This window comes from Corythoichthys intestinalis, chromosome 9 (genome assembly GCF_030265065.1).
Source record: "Corythoichthys intestinalis isolate RoL2023-P3 chromosome 9, ASM3026506v1, whole genome shotgun sequence".
NCBI classification, from domain to species: Eukaryota; Metazoa; Chordata; class Actinopteri; order Syngnathiformes; family Syngnathidae; genus Corythoichthys; species Corythoichthys intestinalis.
Genome location: NC_080403.1, coordinates 28,388,658 through 28,412,433, shown reverse-complemented (window position 1 = coordinate 28,412,433; position 23,776 = coordinate 28,388,658). Strand labels below are relative to the sequence as shown.

At 37.4% G+C, this 23,776-nt stretch overlaps 2 protein-coding genes across 2 annotated transcripts in view; both read right to left on the bottom strand.

The window, feature by feature from the left end:
• The window catches only part of LOC130921762 (dihydropyridine-sensitive L-type skeletal muscle calcium channel subunit alpha-1-like), a 47,890-nt gene extending 38,575 nt beyond the window's left edge, over positions 1-9,315 (bottom strand). The window contains exons 1-4 of the mRNA XM_057846024.1: positions 9,128-9,315; positions 8,733-8,838; positions 3,257-3,396; positions 2,855-3,000 (exon numbers count right to left, since the gene is read on the bottom strand). Of these exons, the coding sequence (XP_057702007.1) occupies positions 2,855-3,000; positions 3,257-3,396; positions 8,733-8,838; positions 9,128-9,315 (580 nt within the window). The remainder of the gene's footprint in view (positions 1-2,854; positions 3,001-3,256; positions 3,397-8,732; positions 8,839-9,127) is intronic.
• A 2,043-nt stretch (positions 9,316-11,358) lies between these two features.
• Positions 11,359-20,335, bottom strand: optc (opticin). Its single transcript, XM_057844921.1, has 7 exons — positions 20,191-20,335; positions 18,538-18,765; positions 17,182-17,338; positions 16,912-17,070; positions 16,623-16,825; positions 16,032-16,127; positions 11,359-15,635 (listed from the first exon to the last, which is right to left on the bottom strand). Exons 2-7 carry the CDS (start codon positions 18,745-18,747, stop codon positions 15,468-15,470), a joined length of 993 nt encoding a protein of 330 aa, XP_057700904.1. The 5' UTR covers positions 18,748-18,765; positions 20,191-20,335; the 3' UTR covers positions 11,359-15,467.
• Between the last annotated feature and the right edge of the window lie 3,441 nt (positions 20,336-23,776).

The window sequence follows — 23,776 nt, the reverse complement described above, 5'->3', positions numbered from 1 at the left end:
TCCTATGATAGCTTTGTAGCTAATTTTAATCTGTACCCATATAGCAGACCGACGTTGAATAAACATTTATTTTGCATCAAAATCATCAGTTTGGTTGATATTGAAATTTTCGCCAACAAACAATGTTGAATCAACATTGCAAATATTGATGACACGTGACATTGACGTTAAAACAATGTTGTTCTATGGTGTGTCAGGCAGTGGTTGGGGTAACATTTTTTCATAGCTGATGAAATAATGTTGACAAATAGTTGATTTTTGATTTACCAGGAAATATCATTGAAAAGTCATTGAATTATGGATGAGTGGGAGGTCAAAAAAATAGTTGTGTTCGTAGATGAGCGGGAAGACAGTGTATCACCTCAAACTCCACTCCACTGGAAATGCCTCATTTAAGGATAGCCGTATTCGATTCTTTTTTCAGAGCCTTTATCAGCATTGATGTGTCTTACGGTAGAATGAACCGCGTTTGTCATCACAGTTGTGTATAAAACGGTTTGCCCGACACAACGTGACAAAGTTGCTGAAATTGTAAGAAATGGTGCATGTGCTGTGATTGGCATACAAGCGAAGACCGACTTAGCCTGGATTTTAGCATTAGTAGAACTAAGTTCAGGCAAACGTAATTCTTTTTCCAATTAAAGCGCTAAAAATCACAAGATATTACACAAACGAGCCTTGTGTAGATTAATGTAATGAACACCAAGACAGTGCGGTCATTTTTCCCTCTTAGCTAGCTAACTAGCTAGCTCTGTTCTTTACTCTCTTTTAAATTTAGTTTTAAATTTGCTGAGAAACTCACTTCACCACAAAATACTCAAGTTGTTAAAATAACCTATGATACCTGCTTGAATTCCTTTATATGAATTAACTGTGAATGCCATTCGTATGTATTTTTCAGATTCACTGAAGAGGCAGATAAAGATGGACGCGTCATAGTATGCATTTGCTGCTGTTGTGCAGAAGTGGCTACGCTATGCCTCAGACTGCGTTGGTGCCAAAGTTCGCAGAGAAGCTTGTCAGACTGAGGAGGAGGCTTAAGTTTGAAATAAGTTTATACAGTGTTAATAAAGTTTCTATTGTTGTGGTTCTATTAAAAAATGATTTGAAATCTTTATTTTGTTATTCATTATTAAATTATGTATATGATATACATTTTTTTTTAATTGTTCATGTATAGTATTTTAGTAGTCAGCCTTGCTGTTTCTCCTTTCTGTAAATAAAGCGGGACCTCTAAATAGGGTCATATTTGAACGCATTAATAGCATCATGGTTGAAAATGAAGCAAAATATAACAGTGATTCAGCGTTTTTCAAATATTATCAATAATGTAATGTAAAGGATGTATAAGTTTTGTAAGGATTTCAATGTTGGAACAACATTAATCGAGGGTGCAAAAGTGATGACAAATCAACGTTGGGTGTCAACGTTGATTCAACAATATAAGATGACAGCGGAATGTTGATTCAACATCTTTTCAACGTCGGTCTGCTGTCTGCGTAGCAGGGAATTAAGATGTGGTTTGATGAGTAGCTATTAACATTTATGCCCTTTTATTTTGTGCATTACAGTATTACAGGTGCAACCAGGGGTCGCGTTAACCGAATATTTTCCGTCGTTGACCGATTTTTTAAAAATGGTGACGGAAAAAACTGAAGTCCATCCGTCATTTTGACCGGTTGCAATTCACACCCCAGACCACAGGGTGGCGAGTGAGCATATTAATTAGCTATTTTCTCTCTTGATGCATGACGTCGTTGGCCTTACTCTGAAAAAATGTCAAGGCAACTGAGTGTCCGAAGTTTTTTCAAAAAGCCCCAAAACGACGATGGTGTTGATAAAAGAGGTGAAAAAACAGGGACTGCACAAGCCGGCACGCAATTCAAGTCCATGCGCACCAGGAGGAAAGTGTGAGACTACGTTCAGGCCACAGCAGGTGAACTGTTAATTTCATTGTTCCATATGCTACATATGCTAGGCTACCTACCTACTGGGGCCTCAGTGACGTTTCTTATTCTCGCTATATGATTATACAACTTTAACATTTGTTAATAATACGCTCTGTGTGTAGTATCATCCATCGCTTTTCCTTTTTAAATGGGCACTTATAAGCGAACGCAAGAAGTAACAACTGGAACATTTTTAAACAGGCATTTCACGGGAGAGCATTTCGACTCTACGGCCAATCATATAGCGAGAGCGAGTGGATAGTGAGGGGACCGCGCGTGGCTCTTAAGTGTCTCTGTCACGTGACTGTCGTAGCCGGTGTAGGCGCTTGAACCTACACCGGTAACGCGCTCGGCCAAATGGACACACAAGTACGGAAGGTGAATTATGCCAAACAAAGGGTCACCACAATGTCATTATCATCATTTTAAAAATGTAAGTGACGGGTAAAAATAGATTATGACCGGATTTTTATGACGCTGTCAGTCAAAATGACAGACAACGAAAAAGTCTAGCGCAACCTCTGGGTGCAACACATGTAATTGTGCAACACCAATCGTTGCTATGACGCTGTTTACATGTTTACCATATGTAATTTTATTTTTTCCATTATTGTAAGAAGTGTACTCAGTAGACCCCCTCCCCTGCCAAGAATTTTATCATGGTATGGCAACAATTAAATCAGTGTCTGCTTATGATTTTTCCTATCCACGAATAAGAAATGTTGTTGTTCAGATTACATTATGTGACAACATTTATCTCATGATTGCCTATATTGGTATGGGCTAGATTTGGTTGGGTGTTATTTTGTCATTGTGACAACAGTTTGTTCATACACACACACACACACACACACACACACACACACACACACACACACACACACACACAAAAAAGTTATACTCACTGGGCACTCCAGACACGAGCCTCAGTGGTCGAAGGACTCTAAAAGCCCTCAGGGCTTTCATATCAAAGCCACCACCACCTTTTTCCCCGACGACAGGCTCCACACCACTTATATGATTAATAGCGTCCACAGCTACAGTGAACAGACTGAAACAACAACAAATATCAGATAAAATGCCATATTAATAAATGACACATCAGCCTTCATACGCAAAGAAAAATGCAGTGAAACAAGCCAAAAAGTAAATATTATTCATACTCCAATTTAGGTTATTTTTCATCACAATTTTCTGTCCAATGACAGAATGAACACAGAAAAATTAAATTATCCAAAGCAAAGCATTTATTATGTTATACATTGACCCAGAAAATCAAAAGAAACTAACTCAAAACACTAACTTACCCAACTGATACACAAACAAAGTCTAAAATATTCCAGCAGTTTCTTAAGTATGCGTCTGCATGAAAAAGGAATCCATAGGCAATTATTTTCAGGAAACATTCCACAGAGAAGATGATGAGGAAAATATATTCCAGGCTTTCCTGCAAAACAACAACCATGACACATAATTCAAAATTGTTACAACCCCAAACGACATTTACAAATGAATATTTGTCATCTGTTAATGCCACATCACTGAAAACTAAATTTACTAAACACATTCAAGACATAAAGGCATTATTGTTAGACAACTGCTCCATGCAATCTGTCATTTGTCTTTCAGTTGGTTCAACTGCATCAATTTGATGAACTCAGAGCAGAAGCATGTACTGTTATAGAAGCAGCAACAGTGTGGCATAAACAAAACAGAGAACTAAGAATTTAACTTACTGATTTTACCATGAAATGTTGTGTTCATTTCCACAATACAGCTTTAGACTGTTACATAAGAGATTAAAGGGTCGTATGTTATGAATTATCAACCGATTTTGCTGCCATATACAGTGAATAAAAAAATCAGTTTGATGTTATACATAATAAAAGTAAGGGCCACATACATACTTTGAGACTTTTTACACAGTTCATGTGGGAAAACATGCACGATAGACTGCTAAGGGATGAAAAGTTATTAAATGGGGGGGGGGGGGGATGTTTGAAAATTTCATACACACACTCACTGAACCCTTCATTGTTCGTAAAATAAAACAGCACAAAATATTAGACGACATCAGTTTCCGATTTTTGGTGTCGTTTGTTTCAACTGTCAGAAGAAAAAAGATTTTTATCTATTAAAAAATATACAGTGGTACCTCTACATACGAATTTAACTTGTTCAAGGACCTTGTTTGTAAGTCTAAATGGTCGTATGTCGAGCAGGGGTTCCCCATAAGAATACATTTTAATTCCATTAATTCTTTCCACAGCTCGAAAACCTACACTAAATCCTTAGTAAATGCTGTTGGTACTTTTGCAAATAGCAATTCCACAGAGCAAAGTAAATAAATTATGAATAAAAATCGGAATAACAATATAAATATAGTAATAATAATAATACCTGTAATAATGGAACAGATCGGGTTCTAATGTTGCAGATGTGTTTTGCTTGGTGTACCTGAACGCACCGCGTGGCTGACTTGACAGAGTGAGAGAGGGACTTTTTTCACCACCTGCACTAACATTTGTGGAACCAATGTTTATTTCTCTCATAAGAAAATCCGCCGTGCATCTGTATTGCGGGAAAACAAAACTGCGGTGCTGTCATAAATCGTCGTATTTTGAGCATGCCGTCGGATGTAGAAACAAATGGCGAGTCAAATTTTACGTGTGAAAAGATCGTGTGTCGAAGCGATCGTATGTCGAGGTACCACTGTATATGTCTTTGTTTATTTCTTATTTGGACTTCAGGGCACAACTGACTATATGCACACACCAAATTTGACAAGAAAACTGTTTGTTCATTAGTCGTTATTTGCGCCGCAAACACAGTTTATCAGCGTTTAAAAACTTGCAGTAGTTGTCCAACAATTTGTCAAGTATTCTATATAGAGTGTTATGATGCTGAGATTAAACATATGCTTTGACAGTTGTAATGGCTCTCTGAGGGAAATGACTTGCTTTATGTTACTTATTTCATTCGACCCTGTACATTCAAGTCACCTACAAATCCACACTGTATTGGAATGTTTTTATGGCTTCTCCCATTTCATTGAAGGCATGCACTCTCTTCTTTTACACTGCTAGTATGATACCAGTCTATTTTAGATTCATAACACAGTGACTGACTTATCCCACTGCCCTTCACGGGGATAAAGCAGTTACATGAGTCCATCGGTGTCCTTGTATTCATGTTCTCGCATGCTAATGAATCAAACTGAATATAATCACACACTATGATGTAAAATGCATAATTCAGATTTTAATTGTATCAAACCAAACATCATGTACCATATCATTATTTAAATGTATTAATAGTTGGACAGTGGTACCTTTACATACAAAGTTAATTTGTTCCAGGACCTTGTTTGTAAGTCGAAATGGTTGTATGTCGAGGAGGATTTTCCCATAAGAATACATTATAATTCCATTAATTCGTTCCACAGCCCAAAAACCTACACTAAATCCTTAATAAATACTGCTGTTGCTATTGCAAATATCAATTACAAAGAGCAAAACAACTAAATTAATAATAATAATAATGTAATACTAATACAGTAGTACCTCTACATACAAAGTTAATTCGTTCCAAGACCTTTCTTGTAAGTCAAAATGGTCATATGTTGAGCAGGATTTTCCCATAACAATACATTATAATTCTATTAATTCGTTCCACAGACCAAAAACCTACACTAATTCTGTTTAAAATGCCAGGTTGTTTGCATGTTACGTGCTTTGAATCCCCCTGGTGGCGAGTTGCAATTTGTGTTTTTTCTGATCAGGCATATTTTGACCACCTAAAGAAAGCTGAGACCTACATTCTCATTTAAAGAAATAAAAAGGCAACCCACCAGCTCAGTGCTTTATTATAAAATCCTTAATAAATACAGCTGTTACTATTGCAAAAAGCAATTACAAGAGCAAAACAAATACATTATGTATTTTGCGTAGTGTACCTGAATGCAGCGCGGGGCTGACAGCAGAGTGAGAGAGTGCAGTTGACTTTCGCCTTTCACGTCCTGTTGTTGCTATCAGTTGGCGACGCATGTTTTGTTGCACACGTTCTGAATTAAATGATTAAAAACCTGACGAAGCTGGTGATCTCTTTGGCGATGGTACCAGAATAATAACTGTCACCTTGACGTATAAAGACTGGTGAACAGAGGTCGGAGGAGTATTGTCAATAGGCTTGCCACCCGTCCCTTAAAATACGGAATCATTCCGTAATTGGGAATTAAAAGTTGCGTTCCTTATTGAACCAATATGGAACGCAGTTTATTCCGTTGTCAGAAAGTTTATTCCGCTGACAGAAAATTGCCAGGCTTATCCTTTTCATTTTATTTTTTTATGACTGTGGTCAAGCCCGCTCCGTGCTTAAAAGCAGAGTTCAAGCTAGAAGCTAATGCATAGCTACATCACTGCCATCCTGCCTGCCGTTTTCACTCTTTGCTGACGTCATTGCTGCATGAATTCCGATTTGGGAGACTTGACAGTTTAGACCGCCAGCCACATTCTGGAAAAATGTGGCCCGGATCGGATTTGAACCACATACAAAAAAAGTGACCCAGATTGGATTTGAAATGGTCCACTTCTATTTGACTTGTCACGTTCAGACCGTCGAGTTAATGCCTCACTCGAGTCAGAAAAACACAAAAAAATTGGATTTGTGCACTAAGACCTGCAGTATGAACCTAGCCTTTCTTGCATGTTTGCCGGTTATGCAATTGTAAATGTAGATAATTCCTCTAAACATTTGATAGTATGAATAACTAAATTATTGGTGTAGGAATGTAATGATGCTGTATTTTTGTGCTCAGAACAAGGAGAGATTCTTTATGACTCCCATTTTTTACAGGTTTAGCCTGGACTCAGGCTAAATAGGAATTGTGTATTTTTGTTGTTATTGCATTTAAAATTTGCCAACTTCCCTCTCCTTGGTGCCTATAAAATCATTACTGCTAATGTAAGAAAAATTAATTACGTTAAGAAAAAGTTAAAAAAAAAAAAAAAAAAAATTCTGTTCTATTGGTGAGTTACATTATTAGTTTAATTAACCAATTAAAAATGTATTTACTGATTTATTGCACTTTATTAACACTGACAACTGTCAAATTAGTTTTTGTTACGCAATATATTATTGTTAAGGGAAAGGTAATAGTCAGTAATGTAAGAAAAACGAATTACGATAAGAAAAAGTTAAAAAAAAAAAAAAAAAAACGCCAATTCAGTTCTATTGGTGAGTTACATTATTGTTTAATTAACCAATTTAAAAATGTATTTACTGATTTATTGCACTTTATTAACACTGAAAACTGTCAAATTATGTTTTGTTACGCAATATATTATTGTTAAGGGAAAAGTAATAGTCATGAATATACTAAAAAAAAAAAAAAAAAAATGTTTTTTGATTGCAATATATACAGTACAGGCCAAAAGTTTGGACACACCCTATCATTTGTGTGTTTTGTATTGTAAATTCTCACTGAAGATATCAAAGCTATGAATAAAGACGTGGAATTATGTACGTGACAAAAAATGAAATAACAGAAAACATGTTTTATATTCTACTTTCTTTAAAGTATACACCCTTTGCTTTGATTACTTTTTTGTACACATTTGGCACTCTCTCGATGAGCGTCAAGATGCAGTCACCTGAAAAGGTTTTCACTTCACAGGTATGCCTTATCAATGTTAATAAGTGCAATTCCTTTTTTTTTTTTTTAATGGGGTTGAGACCATTATTTGTATTGCATTGAATGAGATGTGTCCAAACGTTTGGCCAGTACTGTACATCTGTGTACTAAACACAAGGCTTTAAGGAAAACAATGCTGTCAGCATTTTCACTGAACTAAAATGTTACTGCTACCATCTACCTGTTACCAGCATTTATCTATTTATTTATTTATTAATACAGTATGGCAGGAATTACTGGTATGTTCAGTACCCTGTGTAGTGAAATGTTATCTACTTGGTCACATGCTTTCTTCCTGTTATATTCAGAGTCATGAGGGAGCTGAGAACTCTCCTTGCTGATTTAGGGCAAGAGGCAGGCCAGACAGGCAAACCATTCACATCTTTGGGGAAATATGATAGTAGCTACACACAAAAGCATAAGTAGACTCTGCACATACGAGCCCCGGGCCCGACCCTAGATTAGCACCCATAACATTCCTGCTACTAGGCAGTCGCCAGTAACATTTTATTCATGAGTAATCCATTTGTAATTTTGATTGTGCTTTTGTTGTTCAGAGCAGCTGTGCTAACTGAAGCCTATTCCATCTGTTCAGGAAAAAGACAGACTACACTCTAAAGATTGTTCATCATATTCAGTACAAAGACCAAAAAGAGAAAAATCAAAATTTAAATTGTCACTGAGTGAAAAGCCACTGAACCACGACACCATCAGTTGCTCTAACTGAGCGATTGAATACTATTTTCTGTGGGCCTTTTTTTCCCCTCTCATAAACATGTAATGTCATACATGTCTGTCTCAACAAATAGGAAATAATGATGTCCCTATAAGGGGATTTTCACTCACTATACGGTAAACGTCCATTTTGACAGCGTGATCTTGAATTATTAACCGGCAGTCACTTGCACACATTGAACTGTGACAATTTATGGATTCACGAGTTAAATATGACAATGGATGATTAGAAAGGAAATCTGAGTTGCAGATTTTTTTCTTGGAACTACTCAAAACACAAAGTTGTGGATGTCTGAAAAACACTCGTAAACAGAAATTGATACAACATGCACAAACACATAACCATGGCGACATACCAGATTGCTGTTGGTGATGTTGCTGTCCTCCTCAGGCATGGGTAAGTACACAGCCAAGGCTACACAGTTGGCAAAAATGGCGAGTAGGATAATGATTTCAAAAGGTCTGAAAAATCATTTATAGGAAAATGCCAATCTATCTATCCGTATATAAAAATTGCATATGTTTTTACAATTCTAAATCTTCTTGTTCTATTGTAAACTTTGTTTTTCCGTCTCATTGAAAATAGCCCAACACTTTTTTCACCAAAAATCCATTAAATTCCTGCTCACAAACTTACACACAAGAATCAATTAGTATTTCAAAATAATCGGTGAAAATAGCATTTTCAGTAATACTTATCCATTAGATCTCATTATATCTGTTTGACCCATCTGCATTTCAATGAGGATACTTCCACTCCACAATGCTGATGCACGCCCGACGGAAGGGATTCTTTAGTGTCAAAAAGAGTAGAGAGCGTGCAGGCCTTGGATTGCCTCCTGTGGCCATCAGTTTCTTTAACTTCTCCTTTTGTTTTCTCTTTAGCGTTTCTTCATCCATGATGAAGGACGATAAAGGGGGACCATTGCTGTCTGCCATTGCTACAATGTAGTATTTACTTAAAACTTAAAGTGATATTCCACAAGTTCAGGCAGCGCTACCACTCATCTTTATGAGTCAAGGGAATAGCTGTCCCCTCTACTTGTAGAGGACTGCTTGACAGAACAGCTGCTTGGTCAAGAGAATAAATATAGACAATGAACTTGGCAGTGCAGCGTAAGGTGACATGACATATGTACAGATATGGTTTGTAGGGAGGTTATTGTTCGACAGAGGTGGAAATACTAACTAAATCCTACACTTCTGGAATCAAATTTCACATGCCCTTAATATCATTTTTGGGATTCATGATTGATATCAATTTCTTTTGTAGCGCTATATAATATACGTATGTTAGCTCTACTTATGAGGATGATTTCAAAGGTCTTGCCCTCTTGGAATGTAATTGAAAGGAATAATTATGGTATATGGTATCTATATTTATACAGTTGTGATCAAAAGTTTACATACACTTGTGAAGAACATAATGTCATAGCTCTCTTGAGTTTCCAGTTATTTCTACAACTCTGATTTTTCTCTGATAGAGTGATTGGAACAGATACTTCTTTGTCACAAAAAACATTCATGAAGTTTGATTCTTTTCTGACTTTATTATGGGTGAACAGAAAAAAGTGATCAAATCTGCTGGGTCAAAAATATACATATAGCAGCGCTAATATTTGGTAACATGTCCCTTGGCCATTTTCACTTCAATTAGGCGCTTTTGGTAGCCATCCACAAGCTTCTGGCAAGCTTCTGGTTGAATCTTTGACCACTCCTCTTGACAGAATTGGTGCAGTTCAGTTAAATTTGATGGCTTTCTGACATGGACTTGTTTCTTCAGCATTGTCCACAAGTTCTCAAAGGGGTTTAAGTCAGGACTTTGGGAAGGCCATTCGAAAACCTTAATTCTAGCCTGATTTAGCCATTCCATTACCACTTTTGATGTGTGTTTGGAGTCATTGTCCTGTTGGAACACCCAACTGCGTCCAAGACCCAATCTTCGGGCTGATGACGTTAGGTTATCTTGAAGAATTTGAAGGTAATCCTCCTTCTTCATTATCCCATTTACTCTCTGTAAAGCACCAGTTCCATTGGCAGCAAAATAGCCCCACAGCATAATACTACCACCACTGTGCTTGACAGTAGGCATGGTGTACTTGGGGTTAAAGGCCTCACCTTTTCTCCTCCAAACATATTGCTGGGCATTGTGGCCAAACAGCTCGATTTTTGTTTCGTCTGACCACAGAACTTTCCTCCAGAAGGTCTTATCTTTGTCCATGTGATCAGCAGCAAACTTCAGTCGAGCCTTAAGGTTCCGCTTTTGGAGCAAGGGCTTCCTTCTTGCACGGCAGCCTCTCAGTCCATGGAGATGCAAAACACGCTTGACTGTGGACACTGACACCTGTGTTCCAGCAGCTTCTAATTCTTGGCCGATCTGCTTTTTGGTGATTCTCGGTTGAATCTTCACCCTCCTGACCAATTTCCTCTCAGCAGCAGGTGATAGCTTGCGTTTTCTTCCTGATCATGGCAGTGACAAAACAGTGCCATGCACTTTATACTTACGAGCAATTGTTTGCACTGTTGCTCTTGGGACCTGCAGCTGCTTTGAAATGGCTCCAAGTGACTTTCCTGACTTGTTCAAGTCAATGATTGTTCAAGTCAATAATCACTCACAAGAAATTGCTAATTCGTGTTGCTGTATGTATATTTTTGACCCAGCAGATTTGATCACTTTTTCTGTTAACCCATAATAAAGTCATAAAAGAACCAAACTTCATGAATGTTTTTTGTGACAATGAAGTATCTGTTCCAATCACTCTATCGGAGAAAAATCAGAGTTGTAGAAATAACTGGAAACTCAAGAGAGCCATGACATTATGTTCTTCACAAGTGTATGTAAACTTTTGACCACAACTGTAATAGGATCACCTTCAGTCCTTCAGTCAAAAAACTCTTGTTTGCCGTATGTGGATCATATTTTTGGTAGTAGCTTTATGCCGTTATTTCCACTAGCATGTTCTTCAATACAAATCCATTTTAATACCTGCTTATATCTTAAATATCTAAAAAAAAAAAAAAAAAAAAAAACAGACAAGCAAAAACTTTGGGATTACCATTATAGAAGACAAAGCTGAATTTGTTGTCCCTCTTTAATTTTATTTGTGTTGCAAACAACAGAGGTTAAAGCAAATATTTATTAAGATGTGAGAGTTTGACAGAATGCAGTAGTAAGAAAGCAGACAACAAACCAGCAGATGGGCAATGTGCTAATTAGACAAAAATGGACTACACAGAAGGCTAGCCATTTAGCTGAGCCATCAAACACGCATTAAGTCGAAGTGCGGTTGCTGGGACTGCTCTGAGGGATGGACTTGGGTGGTTGCACCAGACGCATTAGTCTTCAGACAGCTGCAGCTCAGTAACGTGACACTGAAACTGCTGTAGGTCAGGAGCTTGACATTTGTAGTTCAAATAGATTCCACATTGAATAGTGTTTATGTAAGAAACATTAGCCGTTTTTTGTATTTCAAAGTGACGTCATAATAATTAAAACAAAAATCACAACAGTAGAACTGAAGCTAAAATATGATACCTAAAAAATAACATGTTTTTAAATTTTAATATCAAACAACTAATTAAATGACCTTACAAATATGGTGCGGCCTTAGTAAAATGTTTACAAATGTTTATGCATAGACTACAAGATACTTGACAGGTCACATTAGGTATTCTCTGTACCCCGCCGGCCTGTAGGGCGCTGTGTGAGTCAGTTTCATCTATTAGAAGTTGGTGGGAATGAGTCTTACACATGCTTTTGAACACAAAGCCTGAATTACCTTAAAAAAAAATGAAATCTGGACCGCATACTAACAACAAGGATCGTCTCAGGAGTGATTCGTTTGAGGATTCAAGGTAATTATTATATTTTTCGTACAATGCATGCATTTTGAAATGTCGTGAAAAAAAATCAATGTGAGCCGCCATGGCATTGGCATCATTCTTCGACAAATTTATGTAAAATAACTGCCCGGTTTTTGCTTTTAACTAAGAATCGAGACTGTTTTATGTGCACATCTATAAAGAATTCAGTGATTTAAGCATTTATTCACAAGAATCTTGAGCGGAAAAAGCCATTGTGGCAGCCCCTAAGCTTAACAAAGATAATAGACTGATTTAAGTAAATTCAAACTGCCTGTTTTACGGCCATATAAATAAAGAATTCAGGGATTTAAGCATTCACATGAATTCTAACATGAAAAGCTCTTTGCTATGGACTTGTGGTAAGGCGGCGCCACATAGACGGGCCGCACATTAGCCATTTTAACTTGAAGTAAATGCTACCTGCACGGTTTCTTTTGCTTTTAACCAAGAATCGAGACTGCTTTACGTCCATATCTATAAAGAATTTAGGGATTTGAGCACTTATTCACAAGAAATTCAACGTAAAAACCTCATTGTTTTGCCAAGGCGGCCATGTTGTATTTTGTATCGAGATTTTCTTTTAGACATTTCTGCGTCCATATTTAAAAATCAGCTTTTATGTGTTTTATTTTATGTAATATTTCAATCTCATAACTTTCAGTGAAACACCATGGTCCTACATCAACCCGTTTACCGATGGCAACAAGCAGTTCTTTGTGTACTTTGACCCTGTGCACCTTTGAAAGAACATCTACAGCAGCTTCCACAACAACGGCTGTATGGTGCTGCCCAGGTGTCCTGGGGCTAAAGTAAGTGTGCAGCATTATTCACTTTATAAAATGGGTGAATCAAAACGCCTATTTTTCTAAAACAAACATGTTTTGTGGGAGCCTGAGAGGATGAGGACGGCCCGATTCATGAGCCTGAAGGGGCTGGCCATCTGGAAGAACTACATGTCTGACAAGTTGACCCAGAAGGTGCTGGCGCCCTCTAAGATTAAGAAGCAGTGCGTCGGGCTCATCATGGTGGTCGTCAACCCCTACACGGTCGCCGGGCTGAGGCTCCTCACCATGACCACGGGCAAGGAGGAACAAAGGGACACGACTGACGTTCTGGAGATGTTCCAGAGGATGATCTCTGATGAACGTGCGGGGCCGAGGCAGGACGTGCCCTGGAATGATAACTACCGATGTATGCTGCGGCCAAGAGCAGGAGGTGATAGTGGTGGGGAAGGAGGTGTTGAGGACCTGACAGGCTGTTTTGATGAGCAGTCGGAGGCCAACATTCGGTTCCTCCAGGAGATTGGTGAAATTTGCAAGGTAAGTAACCACACTGTATTTGATTAAATTGAATTGAATCGACAGCAAGCTTGTTCAGTTTTTTTTTTTTTTTTTTTATTTTGTAAAATGCTCCAGATTTGGGCCAAAAAGGACAAGAAAATGAAAAGAGGGACAAAGACCGGTAGGCTGCAGACGCCCACTGCCTCGGCTCTGCACATCACGGGCAATGCCCTGCCCGCCTTCTGCAGGGATATCATCCTCCTCAAGATCCCGGTGGTCAAGTATGTCTGCATGGAGAAAGCCAACTCTGACCCAACAAAGCACTCATTTGGCAAGCGCCGCCAGATGTGCGGCACCAATTACTGGACCAGCATAAAAAACTTCATGGTCAGTAATAGGCTGGCCCAGCGCCTGCACTTGCTTAAGCTCGTCGGGTTGTACCCCGTCGACGTGCAGGCTGACTTGGACAGGGCAGAGGAGAAAAAGGATGATGACGTGATCTTGATGTTCCTGGTTGCCTCAGACCCGACCTTGCAGGGGTACAGGTGCCAGGAGGGGCACAGGCTGGTCAACACCACTTTGCCGCACATCAGCAGATCCCTCTTCAACTGATTTGGTGCATGTGACTTCCGAAGCGAGGACGTACAATGCCTTAGAGTGGTAGACCGGCAGAAAGGAGATGGCGAGAACAGAGACTTGTACAAGTCGATGAAGCTTACAAGGCATAGTCCAATATTCATTTGCATGCAATATTCTATGTTCAATACTTTCTCACCTACAATAGTCAAAGCATTAACTTTCAAACTTCTGCTCATTTACTTCGATTTTTTGCACTGCCTAAACACATAACTATCTCATACGCATTTTATATTTGTTTATTTAGATTTTATACTTGCCAGTCACTTTTGAGATTTTCATTTATAATGCACAGTAAAGGGAAATGCTCCAAATTTCATTGTACACAATAAAGGGCTATTCTATTCTATTCTATTCTATTCTATTCTATTCTATTCTATTCTATTCTATTCTATTCTATTCTATTCTATTCTATAATAATTTGTGATTGTATATACAATTGATTAATCTATTTAGTAGTATATATTATTTATAATTGATTCTGCATGTTTTCCTCAAGTATTAAGTTTCTAATGTGAAAATTGAGTTATTTATTTTCTGTTTAAAAAATTAAGTTTCTATTTTCGGCAAAAACTTATATGATATGTTAAATATTGCTATCGATCCTGAAAATATCGGTGATTATCTCTGCATTTGGTGATTTTTGTGCATCTAGTGTAAAATCTGATAATTTTCTAGCCATTTTAAGTTTGTTATACTTATAACCTTTAAAAAAAAATAATTGGGATAAGGGAACGACTTTGAATTTTTTTTATGCCTCTGCTCATGGAAATTCATATATGGCTAAGGTAGGTGCCTGTTTTGGTTTTAGGTGGGTAGCAGCTTTGGTTTTGAAAATGTTTGAATTTGAAGTTCTGGAAAATAGGCCCACTACGGATCGGCCCCGTTTCTCGTGTCCTGTCAAGTATTATGAAGTCTATGGTTTATGTATCCATATAAAAAAAACATAACTCCCAGATTCAAAACAAGGGTAAAATAAAATACATGAAAGGCTATTTGAAACTCAATGTGACACACTAATGATGGATGGCACCATCCATTAATGACTGACTTGTGTAAGGGGCTGTTAAATCAGGGATAATAAACATCAGTGTTTTTTCAAAACATTTCTTTACTATCAAAAAAAGACTTCACACACACAGCACATTAAGCTGCAACAAGCAGGGAATCTCAGCATCATCCTTTGTCAAAAATATTAATGACCATATGCTCTATCTAAACAGCCATCTGTATTCTTTCACATACAAATGGGGTATTGTTTTTTTTTGTTGTTGTTTTGTTTTGCTTTGTTTTGTTTTCCAATAGTAACGATCAATGATTTCCTACAGGGAGGCGTGGCAGGCAGACATAAGCCTGAGGAAAAAGATTCATGTTTAAAGGATTGCCATCAAGGCGGATGTCCTCCAGGTTGCGACGAATGAAGTAACGGTCGTGGCTGTCACAGAAGGTGTCTTCATGAAGGGACTGAATGTTGTTGCCCTGATTGCAGTTTATAAAAAGAAGTAATTGTTTTCACACATTCAAAAGTGAATGCACAAAAGCTGAAAAATATCAGACCTGAGTAAATGTGTACGCAAATCTGTAGTATCCATTGAGATATGAATAAATTGCGATTAATTATATGGACTTTATATGTATACTATGCCCTAACACTTTACAGGTTCATACGAATTACATCATCACATTAGTAAAAGTTCTTTGGCTACAATGTTGAATCTGCTCACAATATTTTGTGGGAATTGATTATGAATCAGTTAAGGTATAAGGTATACGGATAAAAAATTGTACACAGTAAAAACAGGTAGTAAAAAATATCGTCAAATATTAGCTCATAAAAAACATCCAAACAATAGACTCTACCATCAGTACACCTACCTGCAAATGTAATACTCTGAGACTCAATGGCAATGGTGTTGGAATGTAATCTAGTCTATTATTGGATAGGTAGAGGAATTCCAGCTGGCTCATATCCTGTGTAAAAGAAATATACTGTTTAATAACAACAAAACGAAATTAATAGGCTACATCTCCTGCTTCCAGAGGTGATTTACCCATTTGGAAAAATGTAAACCATAAGCTAATTTTCATAAAGCAACAACCTACACTATATTCTCCTGTAACTTCTGTTGCTTGTCAGTATACAGTTTGGCAAATTCCAGTCTTTTTTATGATTAACACACCTGCTTAAAATTGGTAAGAGCCCTCTGTTAAATCCACTTATATAACAGCAATGTGCACTGTCTTGACATTGAAACATGGACGAGGATCAACATACGAATACTAATACATTAGTTAGGTTTTAAGATCTTTCTTTTTGTGTTTGTGTTGTGTGTGTGTGTGTGGTGGTGGGGGCGCATAAAGGCATTGTGTCACCATATTAACGTGTTCATCTTTCAATGAAGAGTTACATTTGGCAAGGGTATTTCCACTGTTAATAGTATGTATAGTGAATGACCAAGTATCTACCTTAAAGGACCCTGTAAAGAGCCCTCGGCTTATCAGTCTGTTGTTCCGTAGATCAATATGCTTTAAGGTAATTGGTAGTTCTGGCAAGGCCTGTAAGTTGTTCTCGGCTAACAACAAGTCATGAAGCTGATGTAGCGTGCGAAATACATCTTCATCCATTTCAGAAATCAGGTTTCCGGTAAGGTCAATAGACTGTAGCTTACCTGTAAATCAATAACCCCCAAAATGTTATTAGGGTAATTGTATTAGCATTACAATATATTTTGTTGTTGTAAAACAGAGATCCCACTGAGATTTATGAAGTCTGTGTTCTTGACATGTCGAATACTGTTGAAGCGTCCATAAAAATGGCTGGTGTCTTTGGGCAGGGGTGGAATCTGTTTAAGGCCTGTATCATCACAGTACACACTCCCTCCAATACATACACACAGAAGACAGGTAGGCAATCCTGCACATATTAGAATTGTTTTAGCACAGAGCAAGTTGACAGGGCAGACGTGGGTTATTACACTTCAATGGTTGTCTTTAAATAAATAAAGTAAATGTTGTCTTTACAAACCCAATCCAGTCTCAGGTCCAAAAAGGCCAGAGCCCTTGAAGTCCAGTGGCACAGGGGATGGAGACGAAGAAGGCAGGGTCACTTTTTCCTCATGCTGGTCAACCTTTGGCTGGCTGCCCAGTTGGTGGATGTCTGCTGCTACGGTGGCTACCTCAATCTGTCAATTATGTATTTGTGTTTACGAGATTTGTAGAATGGTTGAATATTTTAAACATTGTTTTGTAAAGTTGCCTGACAATGACTTTTAACCGACACCCCGATATTGTCCAATTGAAAAAATCTGATACCGAGATCAAACCGATACCAATATACTGTATATTCATTATTTTTCAATAATTTATTGTTCATTTTATTTTTGCAAGATGAATGCAAAATGTCTGCTCACATAACAAATCCCACACATCTCAGTTTGGATACATCTAATGGTCAATAAGCATAACTGCTGTGCTAAGCTGTGAACAGCCCTTGTACAAACGCAGAAGGCTTCTACATTCACTTTGAAGGCAACATGCAATTGGCCTAAAACCAATAACGAAAAACCAATGTCGAAACTATATATTATCGTTTTAAAATGCTTTTATCGGTAACAACAGGTAACATTGGACAACTTTAATTTTTGTTTTTGTTTTTTCTGTTTCTTTTTTGTGTGATGTATTAAAATAGTTGCTGGAAAAAAAAAAAAAATAATTTAAACCGTTTTTTTTGTTTTGTTTTGTTTTTCTTCTTCTTCTTTTGCTGGCTGTATAAATCTGCTTACATATGATGTGTGTCATTCAAGTTCCAAGAAAATTGATATATTATTAATTCAAACTACTGTAGTAGTTTTCACCTTATAAATAATAATCCTCCTTGGAGTCCAATCCACACTGCTATGTCTACACTCATACCAGACCTGTTTAATTTGTGTGACACTACCAGAGCTTTAAACCACTGCAACTATGCTTGTAGGTTCACTGTGAAAAATAAACTCTTCCTACAGAGTAATGTGACACCTAAAGCAAGGGTGGATATATTCAATGAAATGAATGAAAACAGCTGCCTAGCCAATTGGATCACTGTACGAGCAAAATATTCAAAGTAGGTGCAGCATATATTAAATTGTTTGTTTTACTCATGTTTATATTTTGTGATTCACAATATTTTAGTGTAAACATAAAATTAAAAATCAAAATATATCCATGGATAAATACATTTTGGGGCAGAAATCCAGTCATAGTCATCCAAAAAATTTTTACACCACTCTTATAGAAATGATTCGCTGGTTGGATTAAATGATAGAGCTATGTGGCCCTTGGGCCAACCATTGCCCGCCCCTGGTTAGGACTGTCATTTACTCCATAGACAGCATACACATACCTGTTGGTCCAAATCATCATAATCATAACTGTCACCATAAATGTTGGGTTCAAGGTTGTCCCAATCTGTTATACTGTTGAAGTCATAGTTCTCCAGGTCAAAATGATCATCGTCTGATTCAACGAGTGGGGCCATCAAGCCAGGGCAGGGACCAAGTAAAACAAGGGCCAAGGAAACAGCCGCCCTCAAAGATGCCAAAGACGGACTCATTTTAAACTTCGAGCTCACCTGCAAACATTACAAAAGGGTTCATAACATCATAAAATGATTTTTTTTTCAATAATTCTGTATTTGGTATATATGGAATGAAAATCCTAATTTGGCAACATGCAATGGCTTCAGACAGTCAATGACATTCAAGCAGTTTTACCCATGGTATATTTATTGGATCAGGTTTGCAGTGATTCAGTACTTTTCAAATAATAATACTAGTAATTACTGTATTATACAATTGTTTTAATTCTTGCTAATTGTTGTAGAACTGTTTAAAGTAGTCACTTTCTAATTATGCCTTAGTTGTTGAGCCAAAGAGGCCATTTAGCTGTTTGGTCAGAATACCATGGGAGTGTTTACTTTGAAATTGGCATGAGCCTGTGAATGTTGGTTGACTGGAGGATTAAAACCAGTCAAGCGTCTACTGTCACAACCAATGGCAAATTCAGTATATCTTCGAGACATAGCCTACTCTGACCAGCAATGATGGCATTTTGAAAACAAAACTACACAATAGTATATAGTAATATAATAGTATATAATGAGATACAGTACACGCGTCGTATAAAACAATATTTTTTTAATATCACTTACTGTATTATTTCAGTTCTAGTTATATTGTAGATCTGTGCTGCATTTCACCAAGTGCAAATTCAAATATTTTGATCTCTAAATATGACAAAGTGACATTCTACTGTATATCACTAAAAGTGCATTTTTCCGAGCCGCTTATCCTCACTAGGGTCACGTAGGGGCTGAAGCCAATCCCAGCTAATTATGGGCAGTATGTGGGGGTACACCATGAATTGGTTGCCAGCCAGTCGCAGGGCACAATGAGACGAACAACCATTCGCGGGCACACAATCATACCTAGTGCCAGTTTAGAGTGTTCAATCAGCCTACCATGCATGTAATCGGAGAAAACCCACGCAGGCAAGGGAAGAACATGTTAACTCCACACAGGAAGGCCGGAGCCCGGGATTAAACCCTTGATCTCAGAACTGTGAAGCGGACGTGGTAACTACTCTGCAACCGTGCCACCCAAAAGAAATCTTACTTTTATTGCTAAAAGCAAATAGGTCATTTTTGCAGCAGATTTTGTGCAATATACTGCTTGATCATACGGTTATTCTTTCTTTATAATAGGAACTGTGACTAAAATTACTTAGAATTCCTACATAATTTTTAACCTCAGCCCCCTTACTCTATCACAATAAGCATTCACTAGCAATGTACAATATATTGTTTTGGCAGAGTACTTTTTGTGACAAAATTTGGCACATTGAAAGTAGGGCAGGATTTTAATCCTGCAAAGTTCACTCTCAATAAAATGGTAGCATTCCAATGCAGATTACTAATTACCGTTAGCAAACAGGGAAGAACAAATAAATCAAACATTGCTACATTGATACATACACATAAGTGAAGTAGAGAACTTACAGATTTTTTTCTCCGTCAACTACGGTGATCTTTCAGAGTTGGCTACCTCCAATTTTTTAAACTTTTTTGCTATATTCCCTTCTTCATTCCCAGAGGATTCCCAGACTCATCACAGAATTCGAACGGCCCTCACTGTACCCTTGGCCTCAGTTTTTGTTCTGAACAATGCATCATTATATGAAGGCAAGGGAGTGGGGCAGGCAGGGGGTTTAGTGACACAGCAGCATGAAAAGGGGGTTGTGCAGGTCATTTCAGTCAACGTGGACTCAGCTGTCAACCTCTTCCCAGACACACACACAGCTTTAACTGAGATCTTTTGACCATTATACTAGTATTAATTTTTTTTTTGGAATGACACACTTTCTTTATTGACACAAAAGTAGCACTAATTTCTTGGTTCTTAGAGGGTTTGTTGATTTTTGGAAATACTGTTGGTAATTCAATAGGAAGCTCAATCAGTGATGAATATTTCTTGATGGAGTCAATGCATGACTGAGGTTTGTCTTAATGATAGTATTCCAACAATCTAGGAAGTCAGCAGTGGATGCTTTAGGATCTTACACAAACTTACTGGAATTATAAACTATGATGTTCCATTAATCCATTCATTTTCTACCCTGTGTAAGACAGTTACAAATCTACAAAGCTGCTCGTGGTCATCATGGTTTTAAAGGAGTGGCGGCACTTACTAGAGGGAATGTTTAAGCAGTTTGTGGTGAAGAGACCACAGTAACCTTGAGGATTATATGAACCATATTCTCGGAAATAAGTTTATGTAATATGTGGTACAGTGGGCATTCATTCATTCATTTTCCAATTATCACCAAATAATCTTCCATCAGACTTGGTTTCCTTCCTTTAATGAGGGGGTTTGTGTTCGAACAGATCCAGGTTTTTATGATCCAACACAATCTTTTTAACTAATTTCAGTCTGGATTTCGGCCACAACACAGCACTTTGTGATTTGTGCACACAGATTTGTCGGAATACTGATGCAGGAAAATCATCTGTTCTGCTACTATTGGATCTAAGTGCCGCATTGGACACGGTTGATCACAACTACTACTACTCAGCAAATTGGAACAGTGGGTAGGGTTCACTGACACTGTTCTTCAGTGGTTCACATCTTATTTACATGATAGGGATTTCTTTGAGTCAATTGGAAACCATCAGTCAGAACGAACCAAATTCACATGTGGAGTCCCTCAAGGGTCCATTCTTGGACCACTCTTATTTAACATCTATATGCTTCGCCTACCTCAGATCATGGAACAGTATGACATCTATCACACCTATGCCGATGACACACAACTCTACATTTCTTTGTCCCCACATTATTATAGTCCCTTAGTCTCCCTGATTAAATGCATTCATCAAATCAATGAATGGATGTGCCAGAATTTTCTCCAGTTAAATGTGGAGAAGACAGAAGGGATCATTTTTGGGCCAAAAAAGGAAAGGTCAAAGATGACCACGCACCTTAACACAATGTCACTTACAGCTACAAATCAAGTCAGAAATCTTGGTGCAACTATTGACTCAGACCTAAAATTTGATAGCCATCTAAACTATGTCACTAAATCTGCTTATTACCACCTTTAAAAATATAGCCAGACTTAAAGGGCTTCTGACTCAACAAGACATGGAAAAACTTATGCATGCGTTCATTTTCATCAGATTGGACTATTGCAACGGTATATTCACAGGTCTTGATAAAAAAATCAGTTAGGAAGTTGCAGCTACTACAGAATGCTGCTGCCAAAGTCCTTATAAATAAAAGGAAATTGGACCAGATTAAGCCGGTTTTGAAATCGTTATACTGGCTTCCAGTGTGTCAAAGGATAGACTGTAAATTACTACTGCTCGTCTACAAAACATCTCATGGCCTTGGACCAAAATACATGCTTGATCTGTTGGATCCCAATGAAACATCTAGTCCCCTAAGACCATCTGGAACCGGTCTCCTGTATGTTCCAAGAACAAGAACCAAGCTTGGTGAGGCAGCATTTAGGTTTTATGCTCCTCACCTCTGGAACAAATTACCTGAATGTCTGAAGTGTGCTAAAACTGTTAGCTCCTTTAAATCAGGGCTAAAAACGCTTTTGTTTATCACAGCATATCCATAACTGCCGACATGTTTCAAACTTCAAGCTATTTGCTTTTTATTACTTTTCTGCTTTATTTCCATTTCTGATTTCAATTTAATGCAATTTTATGTATAATTTTATTTCCTTGTTTCGATTGCCTTAGTTTTAACGTTCTTTTATGTGATTTTTATGACTTTCATGTGTTGTAAACCACTTTGAATTGCCTTGTGTTGAATTGTGCTATACAAATAAATTTGCCTTCCCTTGCCTTAATGCACTCTTTCCACATTAAGTTTTGACATCACGTCCTCCATAGACATTACTGGTCATGCTGCTCTGGTTTCAGGAACATCCTTAGCCATGTGTTCATAATTTTTAGTTGCCAGTCAAGCATTTTGAAAGATTGATTCCTTGTTCATTCCAGAAACAACACAAACAATAACATCAACACAGAGAATAAAAAGCAGCCGGCGAGTATGGCAATCATTCAGATCAGCTCCACGGGAATCCTTGCTTTTAACACAGCTTGAGTTAATGCACATGCTGCTTGTTATACGTTTTTCTTTCTATATTTGCTATATTTTGCTACATTTGCATTTGATTATTTATTAATTCACTTTTAATGACAGTATTTAAAGATGTTCTGATTCTAAATTACATTGCTACATTGTCTTATGATAGAGTTATATTTATGTACAGTATTTTGTCGCAGCTTTGGTAGCACTCAAAGATCAATATGCAAAGCATGAGTTGAACTCTATTAGGCAAGTCCATTAAATACAAAATAAGTAATAACACGATTGAAGACCAAGCAGTATTTTATCAGCGCTGATGATTTTACGTAAAGGGCCCATTAGAGTTTTGCAAAATAACATTTTAGAAATAGGAATTATGACAAAATTCCACTTATCATGTGATATTGAGAGAAATGTTATTGCATCAAACTCAAGAATCATGAGGGCCATTAAGACTGCCTTCCTTATGATGAAAAAAAAAAAAAATTATATCATTTGATTATCTCAAAACATGTTCTAAATCCAACAATAGAACAGAGTGCTCTCTATGCTTGTTACCAATGTGGAGGCCTTCACTTAGTACATTATTTAAAGACTTTAAATCCTTTGGCGTTATTCATTGTAATAATGATATCTTGAAGTTGGACTACATTTTTTAAATAGGAATTATATTTGGATTAATATTGCCAATTGTCAAACAAGTGAAAGCTGAATGTAAGTAGTCAGTATTAATAATTGTCCGTCAATTAAAACAATAAAATACTAAAACTCCTTCTTTATGTGACTGGGATTCAAATCGACCATTCAATGAAACAGCTGCCAAACATCGTATATTGACTTGTGTCGGTCAGCTTAAATGAAAAAATTAACAAACTCAGGTAACGGCCTGCTGACAGAAAAAAATAAATACACCCAGCAGCATCTGGGTGTGCATGAATGCTAGTCTTTAATAATGGAAGGAAGTAGCTCCAGAAAAACTTGTGA

Excerpts from the sequence above, each read along its gene's own strand:
- optc (XM_057844921.1), bottom strand. The coding sequence starts at position 18,747 with ATGAGTCCGTCTTTGGCATCTTTGAGGGCGGCTGTTTCCTTGGCCCTT. Across the intron at positions 17,339-18,537 it reads ATGATGATTTGGACCAACAG|ATTGAGGTAGCCACCGTAGC; the intron begins GTATGTGTATGC and ends CATAATTGACAG. Across the intron at positions 16,128-16,622 it reads TCTTTACAGGGTCCTTTAAG|GATATGAGCCAGCTGGAATT; the intron begins GTAGATACTTGG and ends TCTTTTACACAG.